Source organism: Haliaeetus leucocephalus, unplaced genomic scaffold, assembly GCF_000737465.1.
Source record: "Haliaeetus leucocephalus isolate CR32 unplaced genomic scaffold, Haliaeetus_leucocephalus-4.0 Scaffold295, whole genome shotgun sequence".
Lineage (NCBI taxonomy): Eukaryota > Metazoa > Chordata > Aves > Accipitriformes > Accipitridae > Haliaeetus > Haliaeetus leucocephalus.
In genome coordinates, this window is record NW_010972731.1 from 5,324,696 (window position 1) to 5,348,391 (window position 23,696).

The window sequence follows — 23,696 nt, forward strand, 5'->3', positions numbered from 1 at the left end:
AAAGAATAATCCAACATAAAACTTGTCACATCTTTTCACTTCGATGAGATCAGGCTGAGAGTCAGCTTTGGATTCAGTTGTGATACTGTTTACAACAAACATTTATAACATTTCCAATTTCCATTTTGTTTTCTTAATCATTGCTTCCAGTTTTTCAACCATACAATCACTACTGAAGCTGGCTATGCCTAGGTGGGCATTTGAATATGTGGTGAGCAGCCCAGGTTTGTATATATTGGATGTATATGTCAGGAGGGAAGTGGCTGATAGCTTAAAGCAATACGTCACAAGTGAGGCTTAGCAGAATGAAAAATACTGCAACAATCTACAGCCCAAGTTCCAAGTTTGCATTTCAGATCTGCCGGTTCAGGTCTTGGAAACCACACTGATTCCAACACTCTGACATTTAGGGAAATCCGTGGCCTCTTTTCAAGCCCGTAAATTTGAATATATTTCAAAAGGTGCAGAGGTTAATTTCTTCCAGTTTAGATGGACAGCATTTGGATCTAGATCAGAACCACCTCCCCAGCTAGTGTAAATGATAATGGCCCCTTTTGCTCTGTTGCAGATCTGCAAATCGTACTGCAGCTATAGATTTGCTCTTTGAGTTCACATCCAGAAGTCAAGGGGGAATAGAATTTTCAGTCCTTCTCCACTGAGTCAAAGAGACATGAGGGTTACGCAGGATACAGCACAGAGCTCTGTCAGTGAACTTCACTTAACAGAGTCTGGTTGCTTTGCATCACATGAGTAGACAACCACAATGCCTTATAGTATCTGCAGAGCTGGGAATTTGCAGGAGATATACTTGGACACCAAGACGAAAAGTCTCTTCCATGTATACACTCCTCTTTTGTTTCATGGAAATAATTAGATCTCTTGTTGTTCTCTGCCTCAGTCTCTTGTTCCACTCTTCCCATAAGGTGGTTTAGCTGTCCTAAACTACAGATCAAAAAGCTAAATGCTAAAGGCCAGGCTAATTCTCTAGTTTCTTTCCATAGCCCATGAAAAAAACCCCAGACAGTTCAGAGGGCAATTCATCTCATCCTTAGATAGCCATCTACAGTAAGTTAGACAAATAGCTCTTTGGAGGTGTATCTCCATTCATTGTAAGAGGAATCTCCTTTAGACTTTGGCATATATCTTTCCCACGTCTAAAGTTAAGTGAGATAAATCACATCCACAGCTGTTGTCCCTGTAAAGAGGGCTCAGAAATAAAGCTGCGGTGAGAGAAGATCACTGCAGAAACACCCACGGCAGCCTGAGATACTTCATCCCCTCCGCCCCACCAGCCATCTGTTCTAGCCATTGCACCAGATGTCACCGATCCCCGCGGCACCGCCAGTAGGACGTGGACGTTCTGTGAGTTCTGTCTGGTGAGCAGTCAGCTGGTTGCTTCTGAAGGGATCTGACACTGACCTGGCTGAACTTTTTGCTGAAGCAGCTGAGAAATGTTCTTACAATCCCTCCCATTGCTCAGCTGTGGACTCAGAAACCGTCACAAGAGGGGCAGTAACAAACCACAGGTAGCTGTTACAGAAGGTTGCGTTATCAGGACAGTAGGAATGAATGCAAAATGCTCCTGGAAGGCTTAGCTTTTCCAACTCATGCTTTCTTATTTCTGCTTGAGCTACAGAGGATCTCTGAAGAATCATCCAATTTGTTCTATATATATGCCAATTGGTTGTTATTCTTTGCCCTGGAGGGAGCTGCAAATTGTGTATGCAGCCCGCACTTTGTAAAGAGATTGCAAAATAGTAGTATCCCCCTGCTTGCACAGTCCAAACATATGGCATTGGGCAGGTAAAGAGCTACTCTCTGAGAAATGCTAGCTATGAACAGTCTTTCAAACATTAATAATTTGAGAAACACAGCAGCAGAAATTAGATATAAAGTGACATAAATGACTTCTAGAAGATACCATTAGTTAAAAAATTATGTGCATAAAAGGGAAGAGCAGAAAAGCACAATCGCACAAGCCGATGTGAACTGACCCAATCTACCTGAGAGACACCCACAACATCAGAAGCTCACTGCAAAGACAACGTAGCAGTTAATCTAGTGAGAGCAACCAGGCCAGATGTTTTGCTTCGATTCTGTTTGTCTTTTTATTGCCAGCTGCTGCACGCCAGCCTGAAGCACCAAGATGAGGAACTTGGGATGAACACAGAAGCAAAGGTAAATCTGTTATTAAAAGCATCTTAAAAGGGAGGGATATGTCAGGGAATGAAGGATCCAAGAATAATGGGATGTACAACTCTTCATCTGTAGGTCAATTTTTATTGCATTTCAGATCAGCAATTGTGCAAGTCATTAGTATCTGGTCAGTTTTATTGAATCAATTTGGCAGTCCCAATACAGTGTCTAATGTAAAGAGGAAAAATTTTAAAAGGCTGAAGAGATTTAGGAGTCTAAGTCCCACTCATTATCAGTGGAACTTAAACTCTCTGAGGAGTTAAGTGTTTTTGAAAATGGGATGTGTTCTTCTAAGTCATGTACACACTTTTGAAAATATTATCCTACTTGGCCACAGCACAGTGTGGTGCTTGCTGGTCTCCTTGCTGTCAATCACGGCAGAGAGGTCAAGGACTGAGTGGCTCACAGCGATTACTGGCTTATGAAATTCTCCTTTTCTTCTTCTCAGAACAGTCCCTCCTGTTGAGAGCAGGCATGTTGGCAGGCAATGATGTTGTAGAGAAATACAGATTTCAGTGGAGAAACAGAGAAACCTGTTGTCTGGAGAAGGCACCATAGTATTTTCCACAAGTAAAAAATGTTAAAAATCGAGAGATGTACAAATGAATACAATGCAGAGGCAGGGATAAACTAAATGAAACATTGACAGATCTGGAAAGATCTGATGTGCCACTGGGACAGTGGAGTCTATTTTCCTGTAAGTGCCAGGACTACAAAGGAAACCTGCAAAACTGTTAAATAAAACTGGGGCTTAAAAAGGAAGGGAAAATTGTCATTTTAATGCCAGGAATAATAGCTATTTTCTTCTGATTAAAATGGTTATGGAGAAACAGGGCTACCGAGCTGCTATGGCCATCAGCGGTAGTGTTGCTGTTGCTACCAACCAGCCTTGAGCTTCCTTCACTGGGTATGTTCAGAATCTCACCTCAGGGGTTGTGGGGGGCACATCTCAATCCCATATCCTTTAGCCCAATCCTGATGCTTTACTCCTCTTAGATTCCACTTATCTGGTCTCATCAGAAGTTTTCAATGAGCCAAATGAGATCCATATTTTTAACATAATAAATTACCCCAAGCTCCCTATCAAGATCTTTGTCCTTCTCACATGTTGAACAGCTGCTGTCCCTTAAGAGATGCTGGTGGGTCAGAAGTTGTGGTGGTGGCTGTGGTCTGACCCACATCTTGGATCGCCAGCATCTGAGACATTGGCTATTCAACGCAGCTCCAGTTCCATTCCATACATGCATTCTGCCAGCAGAAAGTCCCCAGCCAGCAAGGGTGAAACAGGAGTGAGCACTGGGCACCTAATCAGAGAATTCTGCGAGCCCCTGCTCCACCTGGATATGTCCTTCTGTCACCAAAGAGCTCCACTTTACGTATTGTTTTTTATAGCTGATCTTCATCTATCCAGATGGTTTTACGCTGCTCTTCTCCAATCCTGTCTTTTATTGTTCGGATAAGATCTTCAATACTGCTCCATGCATCTGCCTCTACAGAGGCATAAAGACATGGCAGTGCTTCCAGTTCTTTTTCCTTCAGACGGCACATACGTAAAAACTCATCTTCAGTCTCTGGCTTTGGCAATAATTTCCTGTATCGAATGAACAGAACAAAAATAAATGTCTTACATTTTAAGTTAATCCTGTAGTCCCAGCTGTCCCATCAAGAATTTATTTTCTACTGACTATATACAAGCAATAAAAGCAGTGGAGAATACAGCTACTCCACATCTATCCTCCCCTTACCTCCATGCTGCCCCCAAGGAAAAGTATTTGCTATGGGGAAACAATTTAAAAGGATCGAATGTAGGGAGAGTGCAAGTGTTTATGACCTTTCCTCTTCCAGCTAGCATTACCTTAAGAAATGCTGTGGGAGTGCTGAGCATGGAGAAAACCACAGATTCTTCAGCCTCATCCTCTCACAATGCTCATTGCTATCAGTGACAGTGAAAGAGTGCTAGATTTGGGGAATTCCTACTTTCTCTGGTTGTAAGATTTCAGGGAGGAGTCACGGGAGAAAATAGTGCACATAGAAGCACCAGATGAAGAGAGAAAAGGTTCTTTATTTCTCTCAGTGAGAACATTATTAGACTTGAAAATTATTCACTGAATAAGACGGAATATCAAATATGCAAAAGGTTTGATATGTTACCTGAACCTCTTGATGTTTTTCTCTGAGACTCTGATAAAGAGAACAATAGGATATATCTTGGCTTTGATTAAATCCTTTGTGCAGCTTATTCCAGCTTCCAGGAGACAATGCTTGTTCTAAAAACAAAGTCATAACAGTGTCACAAAGGAACATTCACTGCTGTGGAATCTCAAGATAAAGGTATCCACACCCTATGGGGTCAGCTGAAAAGCTCTCCATTTACCACTGTACGGATTTAAAACCTTTTAATCAAATATACATTTAAAGTCCAAACTCCTCCTACTGGTTTAAAACTAGTCAGACAAATAACAGCTGAGCTTAATAGCTTTCTGAAAAGGTTCAAAATAGAAATGGTTTGAGCTAAAGATGAAGAGTATGATAAAATACTGGTTTTACATATACACACAAACACACATACTTGCTCTTTGTTCAGAGAGAACATCTACTGCAACTACTTGTGAGAGAAAAGAACATCACTTTAATTCTCCTTTTTTCCATGCTGTGCATCAAATCTACTCTACTTGATATAAGATCTCTGTCTTTGACATTGTTATCTTTGTACTGTACACCCCCACGTCTGTGTTTCAGGCTATCCTTTCTTTTGTCTAGGTCCTTGTATCTCTTACTCTCTCGCACAATTCATATATACTTATGATATGAAAAGGAACTGAATAAGGGATGGAGCATAGAAAATGAAAGAATGTTTTGTTGCATCAATGTGGGTCATCACAGGGAAGGAGCAAGAATATAAAAGGATATGGCTGAGGATGAAAAAGAAAAGGAAAAGCAAGAGCACAAATAAAAGCCATTTGGGGGAATAAATACAAATCTGAGATTGAAAGTGGGCAAGAAAGAGAACATGCAACTGTAAATTGGTCAGTCTCTTATTCAGGAAGAAACACACATTGCAGACAAATTCACAGACAGTCTATCGAAGGGATACAGAGTACTCTAAGCACCTTAGCAGTGACAGCCTCAATATTGGCAGGTACAATACATTCATATGTGTTCAGATTCTTTTCTCTGCTGAAGATGATAGTCTCTGTTCTTTGCTTCCTTAAGAACTCTTCCTTTGTTACAATATCTGGAAAGAGATGTGGATGAGGACAAAATCAAGATTACAACAGCAGCACACCTAGAAAACTATCCATAGTACTTCGCATAGGATGTAAGGATGGTTCAGAGAAAGAAGACGAGCAATGAATTGTCTTAACAGCTGCCTCATTTCTTCCATTGAATTCAATTAAAACCTAATCTGATCACAGCTGAGCATCTCAGCTATATCCTGCACCAATGAGTCCTTGGGCAATTACTACCATACTATGAAGGCATTAAATTAAAACAGTAAATACAATTCCAGCACCTAATGTTACTAGTAACATTTCAGGGCTGGAGGATGCTGAGAAGTGCTAAAAAAATAAGGTCTGTTCAGTATAGGCTCCTAAAACAAGGATTTAGTGTTCCAACATTTGTGTTTAAAGTTTCAAAAAATTTGGCTTAGGTTGCAATGTGTGATACTGGCCCCCTTGTGAATTGCAGCTCTACATCAAAGCTTTTGTTTTATGTTGCAAGACAGGGGATATTTATTATAATACTTAACTTTTCAGTTTCTCTGTCTGGATAACTGTAAGACTGCATAATATGCGGTGGGTATTCAATATTAGCGTAAAAATGAAACGTCAGCTATGTTTAATGCTGTGTTGTATACAATCCTGCCCTACAGCAATCACAGTACTGCATATTGCTTTAATAGTAAATACTTAGCATGGAAGAAAATCAGTCTTTCGAGTAGATCAAATGCACAATCTTCACAGCCTTGGATGAGATAGAAACCTAACGTTGCTCTAGGGAAGATATTCCTCATAATAGCAAATACTAGAAACAAATTAATCAAAATCTCACATTGCCTAGATATGCAGTATGCAAACAGTATGCAAACAGAAAGAGCACTCACAGCATTTCAGTCTCTCAGGGGCATCCTAGCAACCACACAGCATACACATGGATAATATTCATAGACACAGAATCTCATAACCATGTGCACTAGCTGTCTCAAAAACATTCAAATATCCCAGATATTCTCAAAAAGCAGGATTTATAGCTACGCATCACTCTGATATGACTTGAAGTACTGCAAGCAACTATCGCATGTGTATGCCCCTACGTGTGCACGCATATATATGTTCATCTTTCCAACATTGAGGGTTAACAGTCATGGTCCTCTCTTATCCCATTACCTGGCTTGCATATGTTGAATTCCAGGGCACCTCCAGAGTTGAGAAGCTTCTGTACCAAGGTCTTGGCAAGCATGGTGGGAGTGAAAAGTACAGGGCGCCTGCGCTCACAGTGGATGGGTCTCACCAAGCTATAAGGGATCAGACTGAGCCTCTTATTGATTTCACTTTCGGAATCCAAATCTGAATAAAGAACAAGACATTTGTCCTCTGGTTTCCTCTCCATCAGTATTTGGAGAAAAAGAAGGAGAAACACATGAACCAGAAATGACATGGTTAGTCATACTGGTCCTCCCTTCTCTTTTGTCAGGGTTGTCTTTACTATATATGCCGTAGTATGATGTCCAACCTAATACTAAAGTGCCTTTTGCTTTCAAGAGATTATTTCATAGTTTCACAGGACACTTGCTTGGAGAATCTTTCTGCTTATTAGCTTGACTTACTTTGAGTTAAATGTTTTTGGACAAAGAGCAAGAAACCACCTAGGAAGAACTGCCAACCAAACAGGAAGTTTCAGTGTCCTAAACCTGCTCACGAAGGCTTAGTGCCTCGAGCACTTTTAGCAAAATCAGTTTTGGTCACCGATGCTGCCAAATTTTTGCACAGAGCGGACCACAGGTGCTACTAATAGGAAAGACCTATGACATTTTTCACAGCCATGCTGTTATGTAGACCTTTATCTAGGTCTTTATATCAGTGCCACATGTGTAAAAGCCACTACTATTTTATATCCATACCTTCCAGTTTATCAGGCAATGGCTTCTTTGCTTCAGATGAGGTCCGTGCCAGACCAGAGGGGCAGCCAGTGACGATACGGACGCGCTCATTGCTATTCATACGCTTATATTTGTTTTCAGACCTACTGACAAACTGAAAAGGTGAACAAAGAGATTTGACCCTCATTTCTCACATTCTTTATTCTCCCACGTATTGGTCAGCCCAGACTTGTTATCTACGAGATCTGAATTACCTATGTCTATCAAAGACAAGACTCCGTGGATCTGCTGACTGAATTCTAAGGCTCTTTAAATATCATAGATCTGATTCACAGCTTTTGTTAATCCCCTTTGGGATTTCTTATTTTGTTCTCTGCTCTTAAGCGGCATGTTTTTTTCTTCGCAGAGCTTCCTGCTTTCACCAGTACAAGCACTGATGTGTCCACAGCAGAGTAACATATGCACTCTGAGTATTTGCACATATGTATCACAGGTTATACCCAAACCTCTGCCTTTTCTCTGCTGTACCAGAGAGTCTTAAAACCTCCCAAATGGCACATTTTTACAGTAAGAAATAGGCTTCATGCTTTCATTCCTCATCCACCCAACTATTCCTTTATCCAAATATTAATTCGTCCTCCTGTGTATTTGCTAACCTTCACAACCATCTTCCTTCACAAGACTTTATTTTTCACCCACACAATCTCTGTCTTGCACAGAGTCACTGACCTACAATTAGAGGACTATTTTCTGATGGAACCTTATCTCACGGAGACTTGGGGATTTGGTCTAGCCCACTGGATTTGTCCTTATGGTTCAAGGAAAACACATTTCAGCACGATGGCAGGCATGTTTGATTCATCAAGCTACGTCAGTAATGGAAGGCATGCACTTAAAAATAAACACCCCACATCACATCACAAGAGCAGTTAGAAAACACAACCCATTAATCTTTTTCATATATTAAATCTCTTTTTGATAGGAATAAATCCTGATAGAAACTCGATACCTGAGGTGGGGTTTCTGGGGAGATTAGGATAACCTGAGAATATCTGCCGTTCAGACCCACTATTTCAGACATTTCATTGAGGATTTGAACTTTATTACCTGTAATATTTGGCCCAAAAGAAAGCTTGCTCTGGATAGGCGAGGGCTGGCTTTTGGGTCGTTCTGTGGGGCAGGCTCCTCTGGCTGCAATGTATTCTAGTAAAAAATAACACAGGAATTTTTCTTTCCCTCCCTCTTTCTTTCTTTCTTTTTTTTTTTTTTAAATCGCAGCATTCGAGAAACAGAACAAGCAAAAGCAGGTATTTTATATTTCCAATAAAAGGGATAGTAATTGATTGATATCTATCCCAAATACAATGCTCTAAGGAAACTGTAGACATAGCATGGCCTACGCTGAGAAACACCGCTTCTGTTACTGCTCTTCCACGTTCCTTTCTTCACAGGAGATTGCTCTCCACAGCTTATGAAAGAGGTAATTTCTGCACCAAGAAATAGCATGCAAAACTTTTGCTTTCATTAGCATCTCTGCCAGTGATCTCTGTCCCTTTGATCAGTGGGGACTGAAGTACAGAAGGAATGTGTGACACTTAACCTTGATTGAAATCAAATACAAGCCCTGGCTACTGTATCTCTGCAAATGTTAGAAGCATATATGTCTCCCAAGCTCTAAAAATAACTTACAGTAACTAATATATCAGGAATTTAGTTTTTAATTATGTAAAGATGGAATTCTTGGGTCTAAAGAAAGAAAAAGCAAATTACTTTCACTGAGGGAAAGGAGAAATCGGCAGGGCTGTTGTGTGTGAAGACCTGACAATCCCACTTCTCTGCATAGCATGTAGGTTGGAAGAGACAGGTCTTTCTAATATGGGACAATGATAGTTCTGTGGATTAGATGCTTGCTCACAGTAGGAGAGAAATAATTCTCATTATTAAGTCCAAGGACACAGCTTCTTCCTCACGTGGATATGAAGATCCAGTAGAGGCTTACAGGCAGAGAAGAATGAAAAGGATTAACTAAGACACAGAACATATATTAGACTTTTAAAGTGTACTGCCTCATAGCTGGAAGGGTTAATAGTGTGCCAGAGCTAAGGCCATTGCCAGGGACACTATTATTTAAAGCAAACATAAGGTGCCCATTGCCTCACACAATCAAAACCCACATAGAGTGTAAACAGGACTTTCTGTAGAATCAACAATGAACAACAAGTAGCAGTGACCTTGTTTGTAGACACTTACCCGGAGTGCCCGAAGGGTATTATATGAGCCTTCTGTCTCATCTCTGCTTCCTCTGTGCATCAACCGCTGCAGCTTCACCAAAAGAAGTTGCTGGGCTCTGAAAGGAAGGAAGGAATCACATAGATCAAGATATCTTTGAAACCACTGTGAAGAAAGCTGGATTGCAATGGGTCTGTGCCTACAGAAAAGATTAAATAGAAATAGCAGTGAGGACCGACTGAACCACACAGTAAATGCAGGAACAAAATAATGAGCAGGACTGCAGCGCAGTTAAGGATTAAAGAATCTCCATGGCATATTTTCCTATGATACTTTTTGAGAAACCCACATTATTCTTTCAGGTAACATCTGGAGTCTCCTTTTTAAAGCTTTATAGCTCATATTACAGTTTAACATCACCAGCCCTTATCTCAAAAATTAAGACATATACCTCTTTCCTTACAGCAGCTATGAATTTCCCTGTTTACAGAACCACCGCTCTCAGCTGTGGCCACTCAGCACTACACTCACCTGCTGTAGCTGGGAATGGTCCCCATTTCCAGGTCCCTGTCGGTGAACGGATCAACTCTGGCACACAGCCACTCGCACCTCCCCTGGTACATGGTGTCGAGAATATGAACAATCTCATCACATTTCACTGACAGGGAACAGCAGTCCAGCTGGCTGGAGATGTTCAGGTTCAAGCGGATATGAAAAGAGTCCCCCGACGTGATCAGCCCTTCTTCCAGTTCCGACAGCAGTTTGCGGTAACCTGCAGCAGCGAAGGAAGGGGTGAAGCGTGATCACTACCGGTCAAAGCTCAGTATTCCTGCATTCCCGGGCATCCTCTGGGAAAAGCACACAGCACAAACTTCTGAGGCCCCCTCCGAGAGAGGGTTTATACTTCCAGAGTGCTCGTTACACTAGTTACAACAAGGTTAACGGGCCTGCGCCTTAAAGACACTAATGGGGCATTGATTCAGAAACAGCTCACGCTGCTGGTATCAGAATCTGTAAGAATATTCTTATACTTTTAGGTAACTCCATTTTCAGTACTCCACACATGACCTGTGAAACAGAGAACTTGTCAGCAAAGATGCAGACACAGCCATAGCTCTATCCTGTAAGTACAGCTTGAGTTCTGCCACCAATTTCAATGAAAAGCTATTCCCTTTATTATTAGCTCTAATTGGCAATCCCACAATCTACAACATGCTATATCTGCAGGTAAGTGGTGCTCAGAAAAAATTGCAATAGTCTTTCCTACCTTTGAAAACATCAAAGAAAATCAAAGACATCACTTCCTGTGTGATCTATGCAGCTGAAATTCTCTAACCGGCATTAAAAAAAAAACCAAACCCACAAATTTATATACACCAGTAAAAAATGGATTTTGGAATGTAATTTTTGATCCATAACCTGAAATTATCATTACAGGCTGTGAACACTAAAATCAAATTCTGTTCACCACACATGAACTCCAGCTGTTAAAGATAAGATAAAGCCACAAAGGTAATAAACAGGGCAACTCCATCAGGTAAATGCTAAATTGACTTCAGCTGGATAAAGATGATTCAGCTCACCACATTGTATTACAGAAAACTGTACATAAAAATAAGCTTGAATGTGTTTTGTGGCATGTCATTATTGGCCCACCATGTAAATTCTTTAGAGTCCTGTAGCGACAAGGATATGAGCTTTTTTTGTTCTCAGTCACAAAGCTAAAACCTGGAGCACTTACACAGAGTAGCTATAATTAGCACCAGTGGGCATGCTTCAGATTTATACCAATACAAAGGATATTCCAGTTCTGTCATTCTCATCCAGACAAGTTAGTATAATAGACCTGGGATGATTTGAGATGAGAAATACTTTTGGTCTTACCTTCATGATTTGATTTATACTGGAGTGTTACTGGACCACTACACCTCTGAATTGTCCAGTGAACTTCTTCCTTTGTGCAAGTATCCAAGGGAACACTCTGATTTTCCCCTTTGATGCAGCCCTCCAACTAGATATGAAAGAAATATTAACTCTCCAGTGCAGGTTCAATCTCTAAGTCAATTATACCATCTTTTTTAAGCGGCATAATCTTTTTCTGATTAAACAATGCAGATACTTTGCTATCAGGATGCAGATTACATTCTAATTATTTAATTTCTTTTCTCTCAAATTAGGAATGCTAGCTGTCAACAGAACTGCAGCTCTTTGACAATCCCAGGCATCCCAGTAGTAAGTAGTGCAGGAATATAAGTTGTGGTGGTTTTTTCCCCTTGGAGGCATTTTAATAGGAAAATGGTTTGGGAACATTGGCAATGGAGAGAAAAATAAGCAAAGAGCAATTTAGCAGAAGCACTGTTGAACTCCTGATTATGTGATGCCAGGGACAGCCATGCAGCCCCTCTTCGCATTCATACTGCAGCTGTATCCATTTCTGTTCATAACATGTCCAGTCCCAAGACAGGCCACGCTAAAGAATGGTTCAGGAGTCATCATGCTAAAGTAGCATGAACTGCCTTTCAGGCAGGAAAGTACTAGGAAGTTGAGAGCAAATCCCGTTCTAGTCTTTTCAAAGGGGCTGCACTATACAATACAGTATTAAATAAAGCATCAGTTGCTCTAATCTCTTCCATATAGAGCTACTGTAAAGCACAAATGAGTGTGTGTATGCCTGTAAATACTATTCTCCCGTATTTTCTTAGCGAACAGCAGAATTTCTTCTGCATGAGTCATATGCTTTGTCATTAATACAAGATGAAAGAAGAAACAAAGGAAAGTATTGTGGTGAGTGTGCATGCATGTAGGTGGACAGACACCCAATACTGTTTGTTGATGATTTTATGCTCACCAGTAGGATTTGGTGTCCCTCCCGAAGGCCTGCTTTCTCTGCAAGTGATCCTGTCTTGACAGAGCTAATGAAGCTCCCTTTATCATTACCCCCAACCAGAGTGATTTCTGAATTGAGACTGTCTCCATTCAGTGTTACGCGCTGGATAGTATGGCAGGAGTTTCTGATGCGACCAACAGATGTGACAGAGGGACGAAAAGGTCTGTGTTCATGAAAGGAAGTAACAGTTAGTTATCTCAGCTTTTAGCTACTGCTCCGGACTTAAATGCATGCATGATAAATGAGAGACATATAAATAAACTTTTAGTGTTATCAAGCACTAGGATCTAAGAGCTCTAAAAGAAATCCTTCTCATTACTGCGTAAGTTCTGGAGAAGAGCATCTGGATAGCTTCAAGTGCTCTGACATGACTGAATAACTCAGATGTATAACTACCTCACCTAGCAACCTGTGGCAGCAAGATAACAAGATCACAAGGATAAATTTAGGCCTCTAGAACATTTTGTCTGCCTTGAAGTTTTTGAAATTTTAGGATGACCTTCATTGGTTTACAGGATGTGAAAGGGTTCCAAAATAACATGTTATACTGCTGCCGACATAAAGAAGTAAAGACTTAGCACAGTATCATGAGATATATGTGTCAAATAACAACTTGTGACATCATATTCCTGCCATTATATCTTCAGCAACTAATAGTTAAATGGAGGATTTCTACCATAGCAGCCTTTCCCTTCAGTCTCTGTTTAAGGTAGGTAAACTGGCATCCCAAATACCTTTCCAGAGAGAACTTTCTAAATATGGAGTTGACATGCTCAAGCTCATAGGCATCCAGGCCTTCTGACTGATGAGAAGAAGAGGAAGAGTGCACTGAAGGAGCTCCATGTGACTGCCTGTCATGACTGTCATCTGAAAAGAGTAACAAGAATGAAAATGAGTCCCAGATAGAGTGACAAAGAGGGAAAAGGGGAAAATGAATGTCGGATTCATCTCAGCCAAAGCTGAAGGAGGACATTCCTGATGCAGAGGCATGATTCATGTCCACAGCCCATGGCAAGGAATGCCATTCGTGCTTACCAGACCTGCCTGATCACTCTCACAGAACAGCAAGTTGGAAGGGACCTCTGGAGACTGTCTAGTCAACCCCCCTGCTCAAAGCATGGTCAGCTAGAGGAGATGGCTCAGGACTTGTCCAGTTGGGTTTTGAGTATCTCCAAGGATGGAGACTAGTGAACCTCTCTGGACCACCCTGTTCCAGTGTTTCACCACCCTCACAGTAAGAAAGCTTTTTTTTTTCTGTTTAAATGGAATTGCTTGTTCTTTAGTTTGTGCCCATTGCTCTGCTCCTTTCATTGGGTAGCACTGAGAAGAGTCTGGCTCTGTCTTCTTTACTGTTTCCCCTCTCAGTTTGATGCTTTCCTCATTTTAAGGCTGGAGGTCTTCCTATCAACCTGCAAACCTCAGCCAAGCACCCTCCATCTATTCATTCAGTCTAATCCTTCTCCCACTTAGTTCTTCAGGAATAACTGCTTTCTTATTCTCACCACTGTTTGACCCTTTGTTTTCTTGTTACAGTGAACTGACTTGATTTTTGCTCAGACTATATGTCTCATCTTATTTAGACCAGGAGTTGATTATTTGACAATATCTGTAGCTGGTGACTTAATCACATAGATCTCAGAGTTAAACTGTATACATTATACCCTCTTGCTTACCATCTAGCTCCAAAGCATCATATCCAAAGCTGTCATTGTCCTCTTCAACCAGGCTGAAATTAAAACAACAAAGCATGAGAATGAAGAGAGAGAGAGAGAGAAAGCTGTTCACTTTCCAGTTTGCAGCAGCATTCCAACTTCAGCAGATTTCATTAAGTTCTGAAGGAGGAACACTTTCTGTGAAAAAGAATGATGTTGGAGGTGTTGCATCACACAATGGCACAGCTGCAAAAAAATAAGCAAGTAACATACTTGTGGGCCCAGGGAAGGTGTAGGAAGATGGCAGGAAGACAATATGTGTCAGCCGACATGGGAAGCCTGTGAAGCAGCAAGATGGTTCAGAAGGAAGAATTGCTAACAGCGGTGAGGGAATGAAGATTTTGCTGAAGACAAAGGGAAGCTGCTGACAGATGGTCTCATATGCATGACTTGCACCACACCTGCTTCAGCACTGAGATAAATGGTTGCATAATGTCTACTATATATATATTGCAGCATGGTTTTTTTTTCCATGATAGATCAAAAATGTCAGAAGCTCACTGATGGACAGAGTGAATGCAAGGGAAGTGACTGAGGTGCAGCACTAAAGGAGTAATTTACCTGCTTGATTTAAGGTACTTGAAGCATTTTATAACAGCTTAATGGTACCTCGCATGGTTACTCAGATACCTACAGTAACAGAATGGCAAGGTGTACCAAGCTTTTCCACAAACACTCTTATGCCACAGCTCTGGTCCCAGTCCAGCTCCCACTGACACAAACTTTCCTGTTAAGGGTGACTAGATGGGTTGGCTTTAAAAACAAACAGTTAAAATTCACCAAAATTTTGTTCTTAAAGGGATATTGGGAATATCCAGCCAAGTGAGTGATCTGTCTGCTTCACTAGAAGGACTTCATTAAAGCTTGTCCTTTGGTTGCAAAGCTGTTTAAATAACAGCTTGTTGTTTTTCCCATTCAGAATGATTTGTAGGTCTCCTGTGGAGCTGATATTCCTCATATTTGGCTTCAGGTGAAGGGTGAATTTTTGCAGCCAGTCTGGGGAGAATCAGCTATTTTTATACCATGCATAAGCAGGGAAATAATATACCTTTTCCTATGTTAAATTATGATCTCACTTTTTTTCCACACAAATCAAGATCAGATGAACTGTGAAACCTGCAACTTGGCATGCAAATAGCAATTATTTTGGATTATGTTCACCAACAAGTTAAAAAAACCTTAGCAGGCTAATTATAAAGTTATAAACGACAGTGGACTTTTGGGCATGCACATGAAATACTTGACTTTAGTGATTATTAGCTCAACAAAGTAAGGCCACATTCAGACCTTGCTCCACAGTTCCTTTTCCTTCCACATGCCAGTGGGAAAGAGTATCTAACATGAGGAAAATTTTCAGATTTCAGTACAGCTCCGTCTTCCAATGCCTTAATATATGGAATAGGGTATAGTCAGAGCTGTAGCGAAATAAGTCCACAAGACGAATAATATCCATGTAATCTTTACTGCATTCTGTAATATACTGCAAATATTTAAATACTCATGCATGCTAAAGGCTTTTCAAGTTAAGCACCTGAAACACGAAATATTCAAATCATTAATAAAACAACCCCTTTTCTCCATCTTGAATTAACACAACACACTTTAAAAGGGGGCTTGGAGGACAATATAGGAGAAGCTAAGGGAGACTAGAATAAACTCTGCCTAAATCCTCAGCAGCCTAGAAAATTATGTGGGAGAACTAGCTGAGGATGCCCTCAATGGAAAGCTGTCTTGCAAAGCTTTACACAGAGAAAGAGAGGCAAAAGTGGCAGTCTGCCAGAGATGAGTTTGTTTTGAAAAGCATTAAAAATATAAAGTTCTCATAAAGATTAGATCTAAAAAATAGATCTAATAAAGATCTCCACACTCCACATATATTGCTTTCTTCTAAACTTGTTTGCTTGGGCTTTGTTTTTTTCTTCTTCTGCTTGAGATCCTTAGGGAGTATACTTCTATCTTCTGATATTTCTGATACAAACACTGATACTATTGACACCAGCACCAAAACAGTACTGTCCGAGTATTGCATTGCTATAAACCTTTTCTAAAAGGGGTCAGTGCCATTTAGGGGACCGTGAGGCCGACAAGGTCTCTCTCCTTCCTGCCACTAATTTCCCATTCCCCAGCTGATCCGATTTCGCTCATGGGGCCGTGACCCGACAGAAGTGGAAGCTGCAGCAGAAGATGGAGCGGAGGGCGATGCATCTTTCTGCCCCCATTGCTATGCTGAGATAGAGTTCCGAACCCGACAAAAACTGCCTCCTTCCTCCACTTCTCCCCGCCATTCCTCACAGACATTCAAGCAGCTCTGCTCTATTTTGGCAGCTTACAGAGGAGAAGGAAGGGCTTTGAGAGAAGGGGAAAGGACAGGGACACAGACACAGGCAGCGCGGAGCTGAGAAGCAAAAAGTGAAGCCCGATCAGTCTCCAAAGGTAGAGCACATTCTCCAGTAGCATTGGTGCCCGGTCATTTCAGTAGTTTCTTGTTATGGACATTAAAAAAGTCAGTGCTGCAGTAGTATCACCATGTCATTCATCCCACCTGAACTATCGGAGACTCAAACGAGGGGTGAAGGACTGCAGCCTGGAGAAGTTCAGCAAGTTAGTCCTGCTGCCTAATAGAACCTCTCCAACTAGAGACAGACACAAGGACATCTACGGCCCTTTTTACCTCCTCCTTGTGACAACAGCTTCCCGGCATATTTCACCAGCGTGGCTACCTACCTGCAGTGAGGGGCATCCTCTTTGCAACGCCGGACTATGGAATCATTTCCTGGAGGTTCAGGAGTGGTAGACATGATACTGTCATTGCGATTTCTCAGGGTTTGCTTTTAAAAAACAAAAGTGACAGAAAGGTTATCTGTCTTAAATGTGCTATCATTTCTAACTTACAGAAGCATTAGCCTGCTAGCTTGCCAGTGGTACTCTGCACTGTGAAGCACACACAACGCTAAGAAAAATTGATTCTAGATGAGCAGAATGCTACACACAGGAGTATTCGTATTAATGTATTCCAGTATTTTAGCAATATGCACAGCTTGTGTGTTAGCACAGTACCTCTTTCTGTGACCACATGACTGGCTGATTTACCAAACAATTTTAACTTTACCCTTGATGTGTGGCTTCTGTGTTGCACAGCTGACATATAGGTGGAAGAGGATGAAAAGCTGAATGTATGTATACTTATATACATAAATAGTAGTAATGAGGAAGAAAAATACACAACTCCATACATTAAATTATTAATCTAGTACACTGGAAACTAAACTCTGAATTGTGCTAGAGGGAAGACAGTATAAGTCATCTAAATATCCAACAGATATTCCAAAGAATATTCCTAACCCAGCTAAGCTTATTACGAGTGGCAGGGAGTTCTTTCCTGGCTATTCTTGGGTATAATTTTAATTTCCTGGGGGCAGCATTTTTCATGGTGTTCTAGAAAGATGTTTTGTTCTTTGTTATTAACACTCTGCAAGAGCACTCTCTCTGTCTGCTTGTCCTGCTGTGTCAGTGCTCACATATGTATAATGGAATATCTACCTTGGGAGATTATGGGGATACAGCAAGCAGGGAAGAAATGGTTTGGCTACGGTGTGCAGAAATTTCCAACTGTGATCTGCACCCCTTTTCTCACTCACTATTATGTATAGATAGGAAAAACATTAGAGAACTCAAAAAAACCCTGAAAATTTTCTTAAATAAATTACAAAGCAGCTTTTAAAGAAAATCTCTTCCTTCTAAGAGTAAATGTGAAATGGCATAAGGAGACAGCAAGAGGTCATAAATACATTTGAAATATCTTTAAATAAACATAAACCAATTGGAAAAGGCTAATAACATGGTTCTAACAAAAAGCTGGTAAAAGGATTAAGGGAGCTTCTGACAAGGGCCTTGAATGCGATCACAGCTGGGATGCTGGCGAAGTGCTAACACTGGGTTGTGAAAGCTCTGAACCACGTTAGCAGAGATGGTCATAGACAGGCAAGAGGCATCTGAAGGCTCCTTACAATCTTGCTGACTTCGCAGCTGCTGATGGAGTTACTGATGGAAACAGAATTAGAGGAACTTGTGTCTGTGCGGCCATTGCTGGCATCAGCCCCATCTTCATCCTGTGCTCTGACTGCTGCACTCACAGGTGACAGAGAAAAATACAGACACCAGAGGAAATTATGTCAGATCACTTCCAATACAGAGTCTTTCACAGATTTGCAACAACACTTAGGTTATCTTTCCATTTCAGCTTCTTTTGTTTCCCCCACCCTGGACCGGACAGAGGCTCCAGAATGCGTTCTGCGCCCTGCAGCTCGGGCTCTTTTTCCTTCCCCGTCAGCTTCCCGACAAAGTACAGAAATGCACGCCACTCTGGACAGCCTCTCGGCAACTTTTTCTTTCAACTCTGTCCTGTATGTTTTTATTAGATCTATGAATACTGTTTGACAAATTAAAGAAGGATTGTTTTTATTAATTTATGTTTTAAGTTCATCGTCTGAATCTGGTTGTCTGCAATAAGGTTGGCTCACTGAATTACACTTTTGTTACAACAAACAATTTACAACGGGGACCAAGAAGCTTGAGATACCTCAGCAGTCTCAGGTAGCACAGTGTGAATGTCTTTGTGGACTCCTTCCCTTCCTCAGCACCTCTAATTTGCGCTAATGTTGCACATTACCTGATACCAAACATACTGTTTAATACGCAATATCTTGCAGCAGGAAACATGTTTCCCATCATATTTTGTACAACAGTGAGCACGCTGCCGCACATAACAAATAAAGGAAGTGCTGCCTAAGATGGCGTTTGGTTCAAGAACAGTGTTACATAAATAAGAGGAATTAGGAGTAGTTCAAACATGAGTACACAGCAACGAGTTTGGTAACTTGGCAGCTGTCTGATGGGTGGGTCAACCCCCCTCTCCCAAAACCTTGCCAATGCTTTAGATTTAAAATTAATTCCCTTTTGCTGAAGGTCAAAGGAACTCATTAGACAATCACTAGATTAGGGTCTTTTCAGCTTGAAGGCTTTTTCCAACAGCAAAAAGAGAATAGTATAATGATTTTTACTACACGTGTTACACCGATGACTTAAAAATTTCTGTAAACTAAACGGAAAATTGAGTAAGCAGAAAATTTAGGTAAGCTATGGGATGCAATATTGTGTGTCTGTGGAGGTATCTTTGGATGGAGAGGACATTCAGGTAGAACACTTGACTACTTTAAATTATGACATTGTTAACTATGAGGGAAACTATTTTACTGACTTGAACTTAGTTAAGAATTTCCCTAGTTGGCATATCTGTTAAAATAACTTAAAGAGATCAAGTGAATGAGACAAACCAACAGAAAAGGAATAAGGACATGGGTGCTCTTTCTGACCTTGAAATTCTGATGTTTTGTTCATGCTGACAGGGGATTTAGCTCTTGGATTTATCTAAAAGAAAGAGGACAAAAATCAGCACAAATCCAGAACATTTGCCACACACAGTAAACCAGATATTTTCACTCCTTTTTCACTGTTATGCTGCAATATATTTGCCCTCCTGTAAACAACAGGACCCAAAATTTAGAAGATATTTAGGTATCTAAATGCCACTGCAGTGAATGAGAGTTAGCTACCTAACTACTTTTAAAAGATTGGCCCAAATGCATTGCAATTTCCAGATTCTACTGAGGGAACAAAGAGACAAAAGGTGAAGTGGGTGCCTTGGGACTGGTTTCAGGCAGCCGTTATTACAACAGCCATCCTTTTGGAGTGTGCAATGTAAAAAATGCAGCTCTATTGCAATAAGTAATAATGACAGTCAGAGCTCAGAAAGGTTATGAAGGGCAGGGAGAATTCAAATGCAGATGAAAGGAAAGAGAAGCTCAAACCCTCGAATATTAGATTGTATATTTTTTTACAATTCATGCATATAGCATCAGATAATAGCTGTATGAATGCAGCTACTCAGGGACCTAACTCATGCTACCCTTTACTCTTAAGTGAGAGGAAATTGCCATAATTTAATTCTAAATTAGGTGGTTAATTTTGCTCTAGATTATGTCCATTTCTTTCTATTACTCCTTGCAGCTGATGTGAGCCTTTCCACCAGTGCTTCGTTTTCCACCTTCAGTTACTTGTGTGCTGGACTTTGGGCATTATGTCTTTTTTTTTTTTTCACTACTGTTAAGGAGGCAAAGAATCAATTTATTGACAATGCTCCAAGAATGTGAATGAACAGCAGAAGCAAGGATAATACACAAAATGGGGAGAAGGGGCAGAAGATGGTCTGTGAAGCCTGATTATATCTGCTCCTTAAGATGCAAATCACCACAGGGCAAAAACTGACAGCTCACTATCATATCTATTCTTATTTTTACAGCACAGCACTTTCAGAGGCATGACCGCAACGTGTATTATGTCTCTTAGTTCTAACAGCCCCTGCACTATGTCATTCCAGCTTCGTATTAAGACACACCTGGATTCCCTTTAGATTCACTCTTCTCTTGAGTCGAGCTTGATCAGGCAAGAAGAATTTGTTGTCTTCTGGAGACTCTTCAGAAGTGGAGGAGTCATCTGCTTCCTGACCATTGGCTTTTGGGCTAGGAGTCCCAAAGGTCTGGGAAATAATGGTAATGGGAAGATTCCGTGGCAAACTCTAAAGATCAGAAGGAAACACTTTATTTCTGAGACCAGTTTGGTACAACTCCTCATGACTGCCCTTTAGAGTAATCTGATTGAACTTTCTGTGACTCCAGTGCTTCAGAAGCTCACGTAGAATGTGGCTCCAGACCCAAATCAGTAATTTAGATTAACATTTGTGGGGATTTCTGCTCACTGGGACACGTTCCTCAAAAGTATTTGTAGTTTCTACCCCAGTGTAGACATTAGTTGTCTTTCTGCGTTTCTTTCCCCTTCCATTTAAAATCAAGTTGTGGAATGCCAGCCTTTGAGAAGCTATGTGCATGACACAGACAACTTGAACCCCACTGTAGTGAAGAACTCACAACACCAACATTTAGTAGAAGGAGGTTATTTTTTTCAGTTAATTCACGGAGGGAATTAAAAAAGTCCCCTCTCCCTTCCACACCAAAATGTTTTTAAAAGCAAGTCTTAAAATAAGAACTCATGTCTGTCTTCCTCAGCCTACCTGGTCGTGAAAGTTATTGTCCCTAGAGAGCCGTCGGAGTTTGCATTCTAGGTTAACAATGCAAGCTTCTTTCCGAACCACCTCAATTCGGAGTTCATCATTTCTCTCCTCCAGCTCTCGAATCTGCTTCCTGTATTTATCTTTTTCAATCAGACAATGTGAATACTGTGTCTGAGCCTCATCGCGCGAGCGGAATGCCTGCAGTGGAGAGAAGAAACCTCTTTTGCACCTGGGCACCAGCCACATTCTCCTGCTGGGTTTGTTTGTAAGGTGTTTGGAACAGGGACTTCAGAACTCATAACCATTCACCAATTAACACAGCAGTTAGGACCAGGATATGGCACAGTAGTACCATTAAAAATTATGATGATGAGGATGGTTCATTTCCAGCTCCCTCTTGGTTGGTGGCAAAATGCTCCAGAGTGCAAACCGGATGACTTGACACTAATATAAGCCTGCAGTAGCTGCTGTTAAGATCTTAGCCCTGCCTGCCAGATGCTACGCTGTGGAAACAACCCAATATTATCCCATGTTTAATTACTGTAATGCAAATTCCAACAAGTAGCAATTTCTTGTAACTGTTTATTTTTTAATGGTATTTTGGGTCCAATTACCCACAATTCCCCAAAGTGACACATACAAGATACAAGCTTTTGCTACTGATTTTCCCCACTTTAACTGTTAGATACCTGGTCTCGCTCCTTTTCCACCTCTTCTAGCTGTATCATCACAGTGTTCATGCGGTGCTTGTACATCTCACAGTCTTTTCCTAGTGTTGAACACTTTAACTCCAAATCTTCTTTCTCTTCAAGATACTGGAAATGACACACTGTTAACCACCACTGCTCTCAGAGGTCTTTTGGGCACTAGCCTGAGATAATCCATCTTTCCATCCTTCCATTTCTCACCTTGTCTCTCAAGTCCTCCACATGACGAATCTCCTCTTGGAGATTAAAAATCTTGTTGACCAACTCATGACGATCTTCTAGTGCCTCCTTACGGTCATGTTCTAGAATATCCAAAATGGCTTTGTCTGAATCTGGCAAACTCCTCTTGTCAGCCTGAGGAAAGACATTTTTAAGAGGCAGACCAGGGAAAGAGAAAACAGTATTGCAGGGAGAAAAGTAACAGAGACAGTAACAAACAAGAGGAATAGAAAATGAACACAGTATTGCAATGGGAAAGCAGGAGAAGAGGTGGACGTTTGTTCATATTTTAAAATAGTGTCAGAAAAGATGAATAAAGGCTGTCTTGCTGTCAGAATAGTCTGATGAAGGAACTGTTTTACTGTTTTATTGTACTGGCTATAATTTGATCCATTTTGGATGCAGTGACAATTCTTCACTCCAAGCCCTGCATTCAAAACTCTTCTCTATTAATCAGCTCTCACTGAGCACAAAAATCACCCTTTGCCAAAGAGCAGGGCCTAAGAAAACATTCAGGGGAATTTTTAAAGCATGCATAGGCTTTACAGGGCTATGCTCAGAGAATATTAAACATGCCTGGGGTAGCTGGTACCACTGCTTCACTTTCTATAGTGTCCAGCAATATTTTTTCTTTCAGATTTAAAATTAACAAGATTACCAGTGCAGCTTCCAACAAATAAATAGCCATCCAAAATTAACCATAAATGGAAGATGAAAAAGGCACAAAATGCAAGCAAGTAATATGCATATTTATTTTTAAAATACCTAGACTAAGTTGGAGATTTCAGTGACATATTTGGTTACCTAATATTTTTAAGTATACCTAAGTATTTCTAAAACAAACTGCCTTTTGTGTATTTATCCTTTCAGTTAGGAAAAATTTCAATCCTATTTTTAGCTATTCCATGATTATTTCTCTGTTTCTTTAGGTGCTGTAAGACCATTGCAATTAATATAAGAGATTCTACCTGGACCAGAACTCCCAGAACCTTCTATACTACACCCTTTTTCAACCTTTGAATTGGATTTGTACTAGAACTAAAAATCATTAGGCACTGCTAGAGGCTGCAGCCATTTCTGAAATGCATTCTATTGATAACTTTTTAAGTGTAATTTTAAAATGCCACAAGCCTTTTCCAGCAAAGTGCTAAGCACTCTCACACATACATCCTAATATTTGGCTAAGCTCTTCACAGAGTAACATAGTGCTAAATTTGCTACATATCATCCTTTTTCCCTATCTGCCCAAACAAAGGTTAGTTAAGACCCCTGTGCAAGTTACAACAGCATTCTGCAGGGCATTCTGGTAACTAGTGACCACTCAAGTACTGAAACCTTTATTACCCTCTGCTTCATTAAGTCCTTTTGGCACAGATATGACAATAGCCTAAAACTGGGTACACAGAGCCACTGTCAGAAATTTCTGGGCCAGCTATTTAACACAGCTTTGTAGTGACAGACTGGTACAAAGAACCACAGCAGGGCTAAAACACGGAGTTGAATGCTCAGCAATTAAACA

At 40.7% G+C, this 23,696-nt stretch overlaps 1 protein-coding gene across 1 annotated transcript in view; it reads right to left on the reverse strand.

Moving 5' to 3' along the window:
- Nucleotides 1-3,151: 3,151 nt before the first annotated feature.
- Nucleotides 3,152-23,696, reverse strand: part of CARD11 (caspase recruitment domain family, member 11) — a 46,732-nt gene continuing 26,187 nt past the window's right edge. The window contains exons 6-24 of the mRNA XM_010570300.1: nucleotides 22,160-22,312; nucleotides 21,941-22,066; nucleotides 21,252-21,449; nucleotides 20,580-20,759; nucleotides 19,498-19,552; nucleotides 18,133-18,248; nucleotides 16,850-16,953; nucleotides 14,087-14,139; nucleotides 13,148-13,280; nucleotides 12,375-12,576; nucleotides 11,411-11,537; nucleotides 10,058-10,298; nucleotides 9,548-9,644; nucleotides 8,405-8,500; nucleotides 7,319-7,451; nucleotides 6,585-6,764; nucleotides 5,307-5,431; nucleotides 4,348-4,463; nucleotides 3,152-3,787 (exon numbers count right to left, since the gene is read on the reverse strand). Coding sequence (XP_010568602.1) covers nucleotides 3,583-3,787; nucleotides 4,348-4,463; nucleotides 5,307-5,431; nucleotides 6,585-6,764; nucleotides 7,319-7,451; nucleotides 8,405-8,500; nucleotides 9,548-9,644; nucleotides 10,058-10,298; nucleotides 11,411-11,537; nucleotides 12,375-12,576; nucleotides 13,148-13,280; nucleotides 14,087-14,139; nucleotides 16,850-16,953; nucleotides 18,133-18,248; nucleotides 19,498-19,552; nucleotides 20,580-20,759; nucleotides 21,252-21,449; nucleotides 21,941-22,066; nucleotides 22,160-22,312 — 2,640 coding nt within the window. The 3' untranslated portion in view covers nucleotides 3,152-3,582. The remainder of the gene's footprint in view (nucleotides 3,788-4,347; nucleotides 4,464-5,306; nucleotides 5,432-6,584; nucleotides 6,765-7,318; nucleotides 7,452-8,404; nucleotides 8,501-9,547; nucleotides 9,645-10,057; nucleotides 10,299-11,410; nucleotides 11,538-12,374; nucleotides 12,577-13,147; nucleotides 13,281-14,086; nucleotides 14,140-16,849; nucleotides 16,954-18,132; nucleotides 18,249-19,497; nucleotides 19,553-20,579; nucleotides 20,760-21,251; nucleotides 21,450-21,940; nucleotides 22,067-22,159; nucleotides 22,313-23,696) is intronic.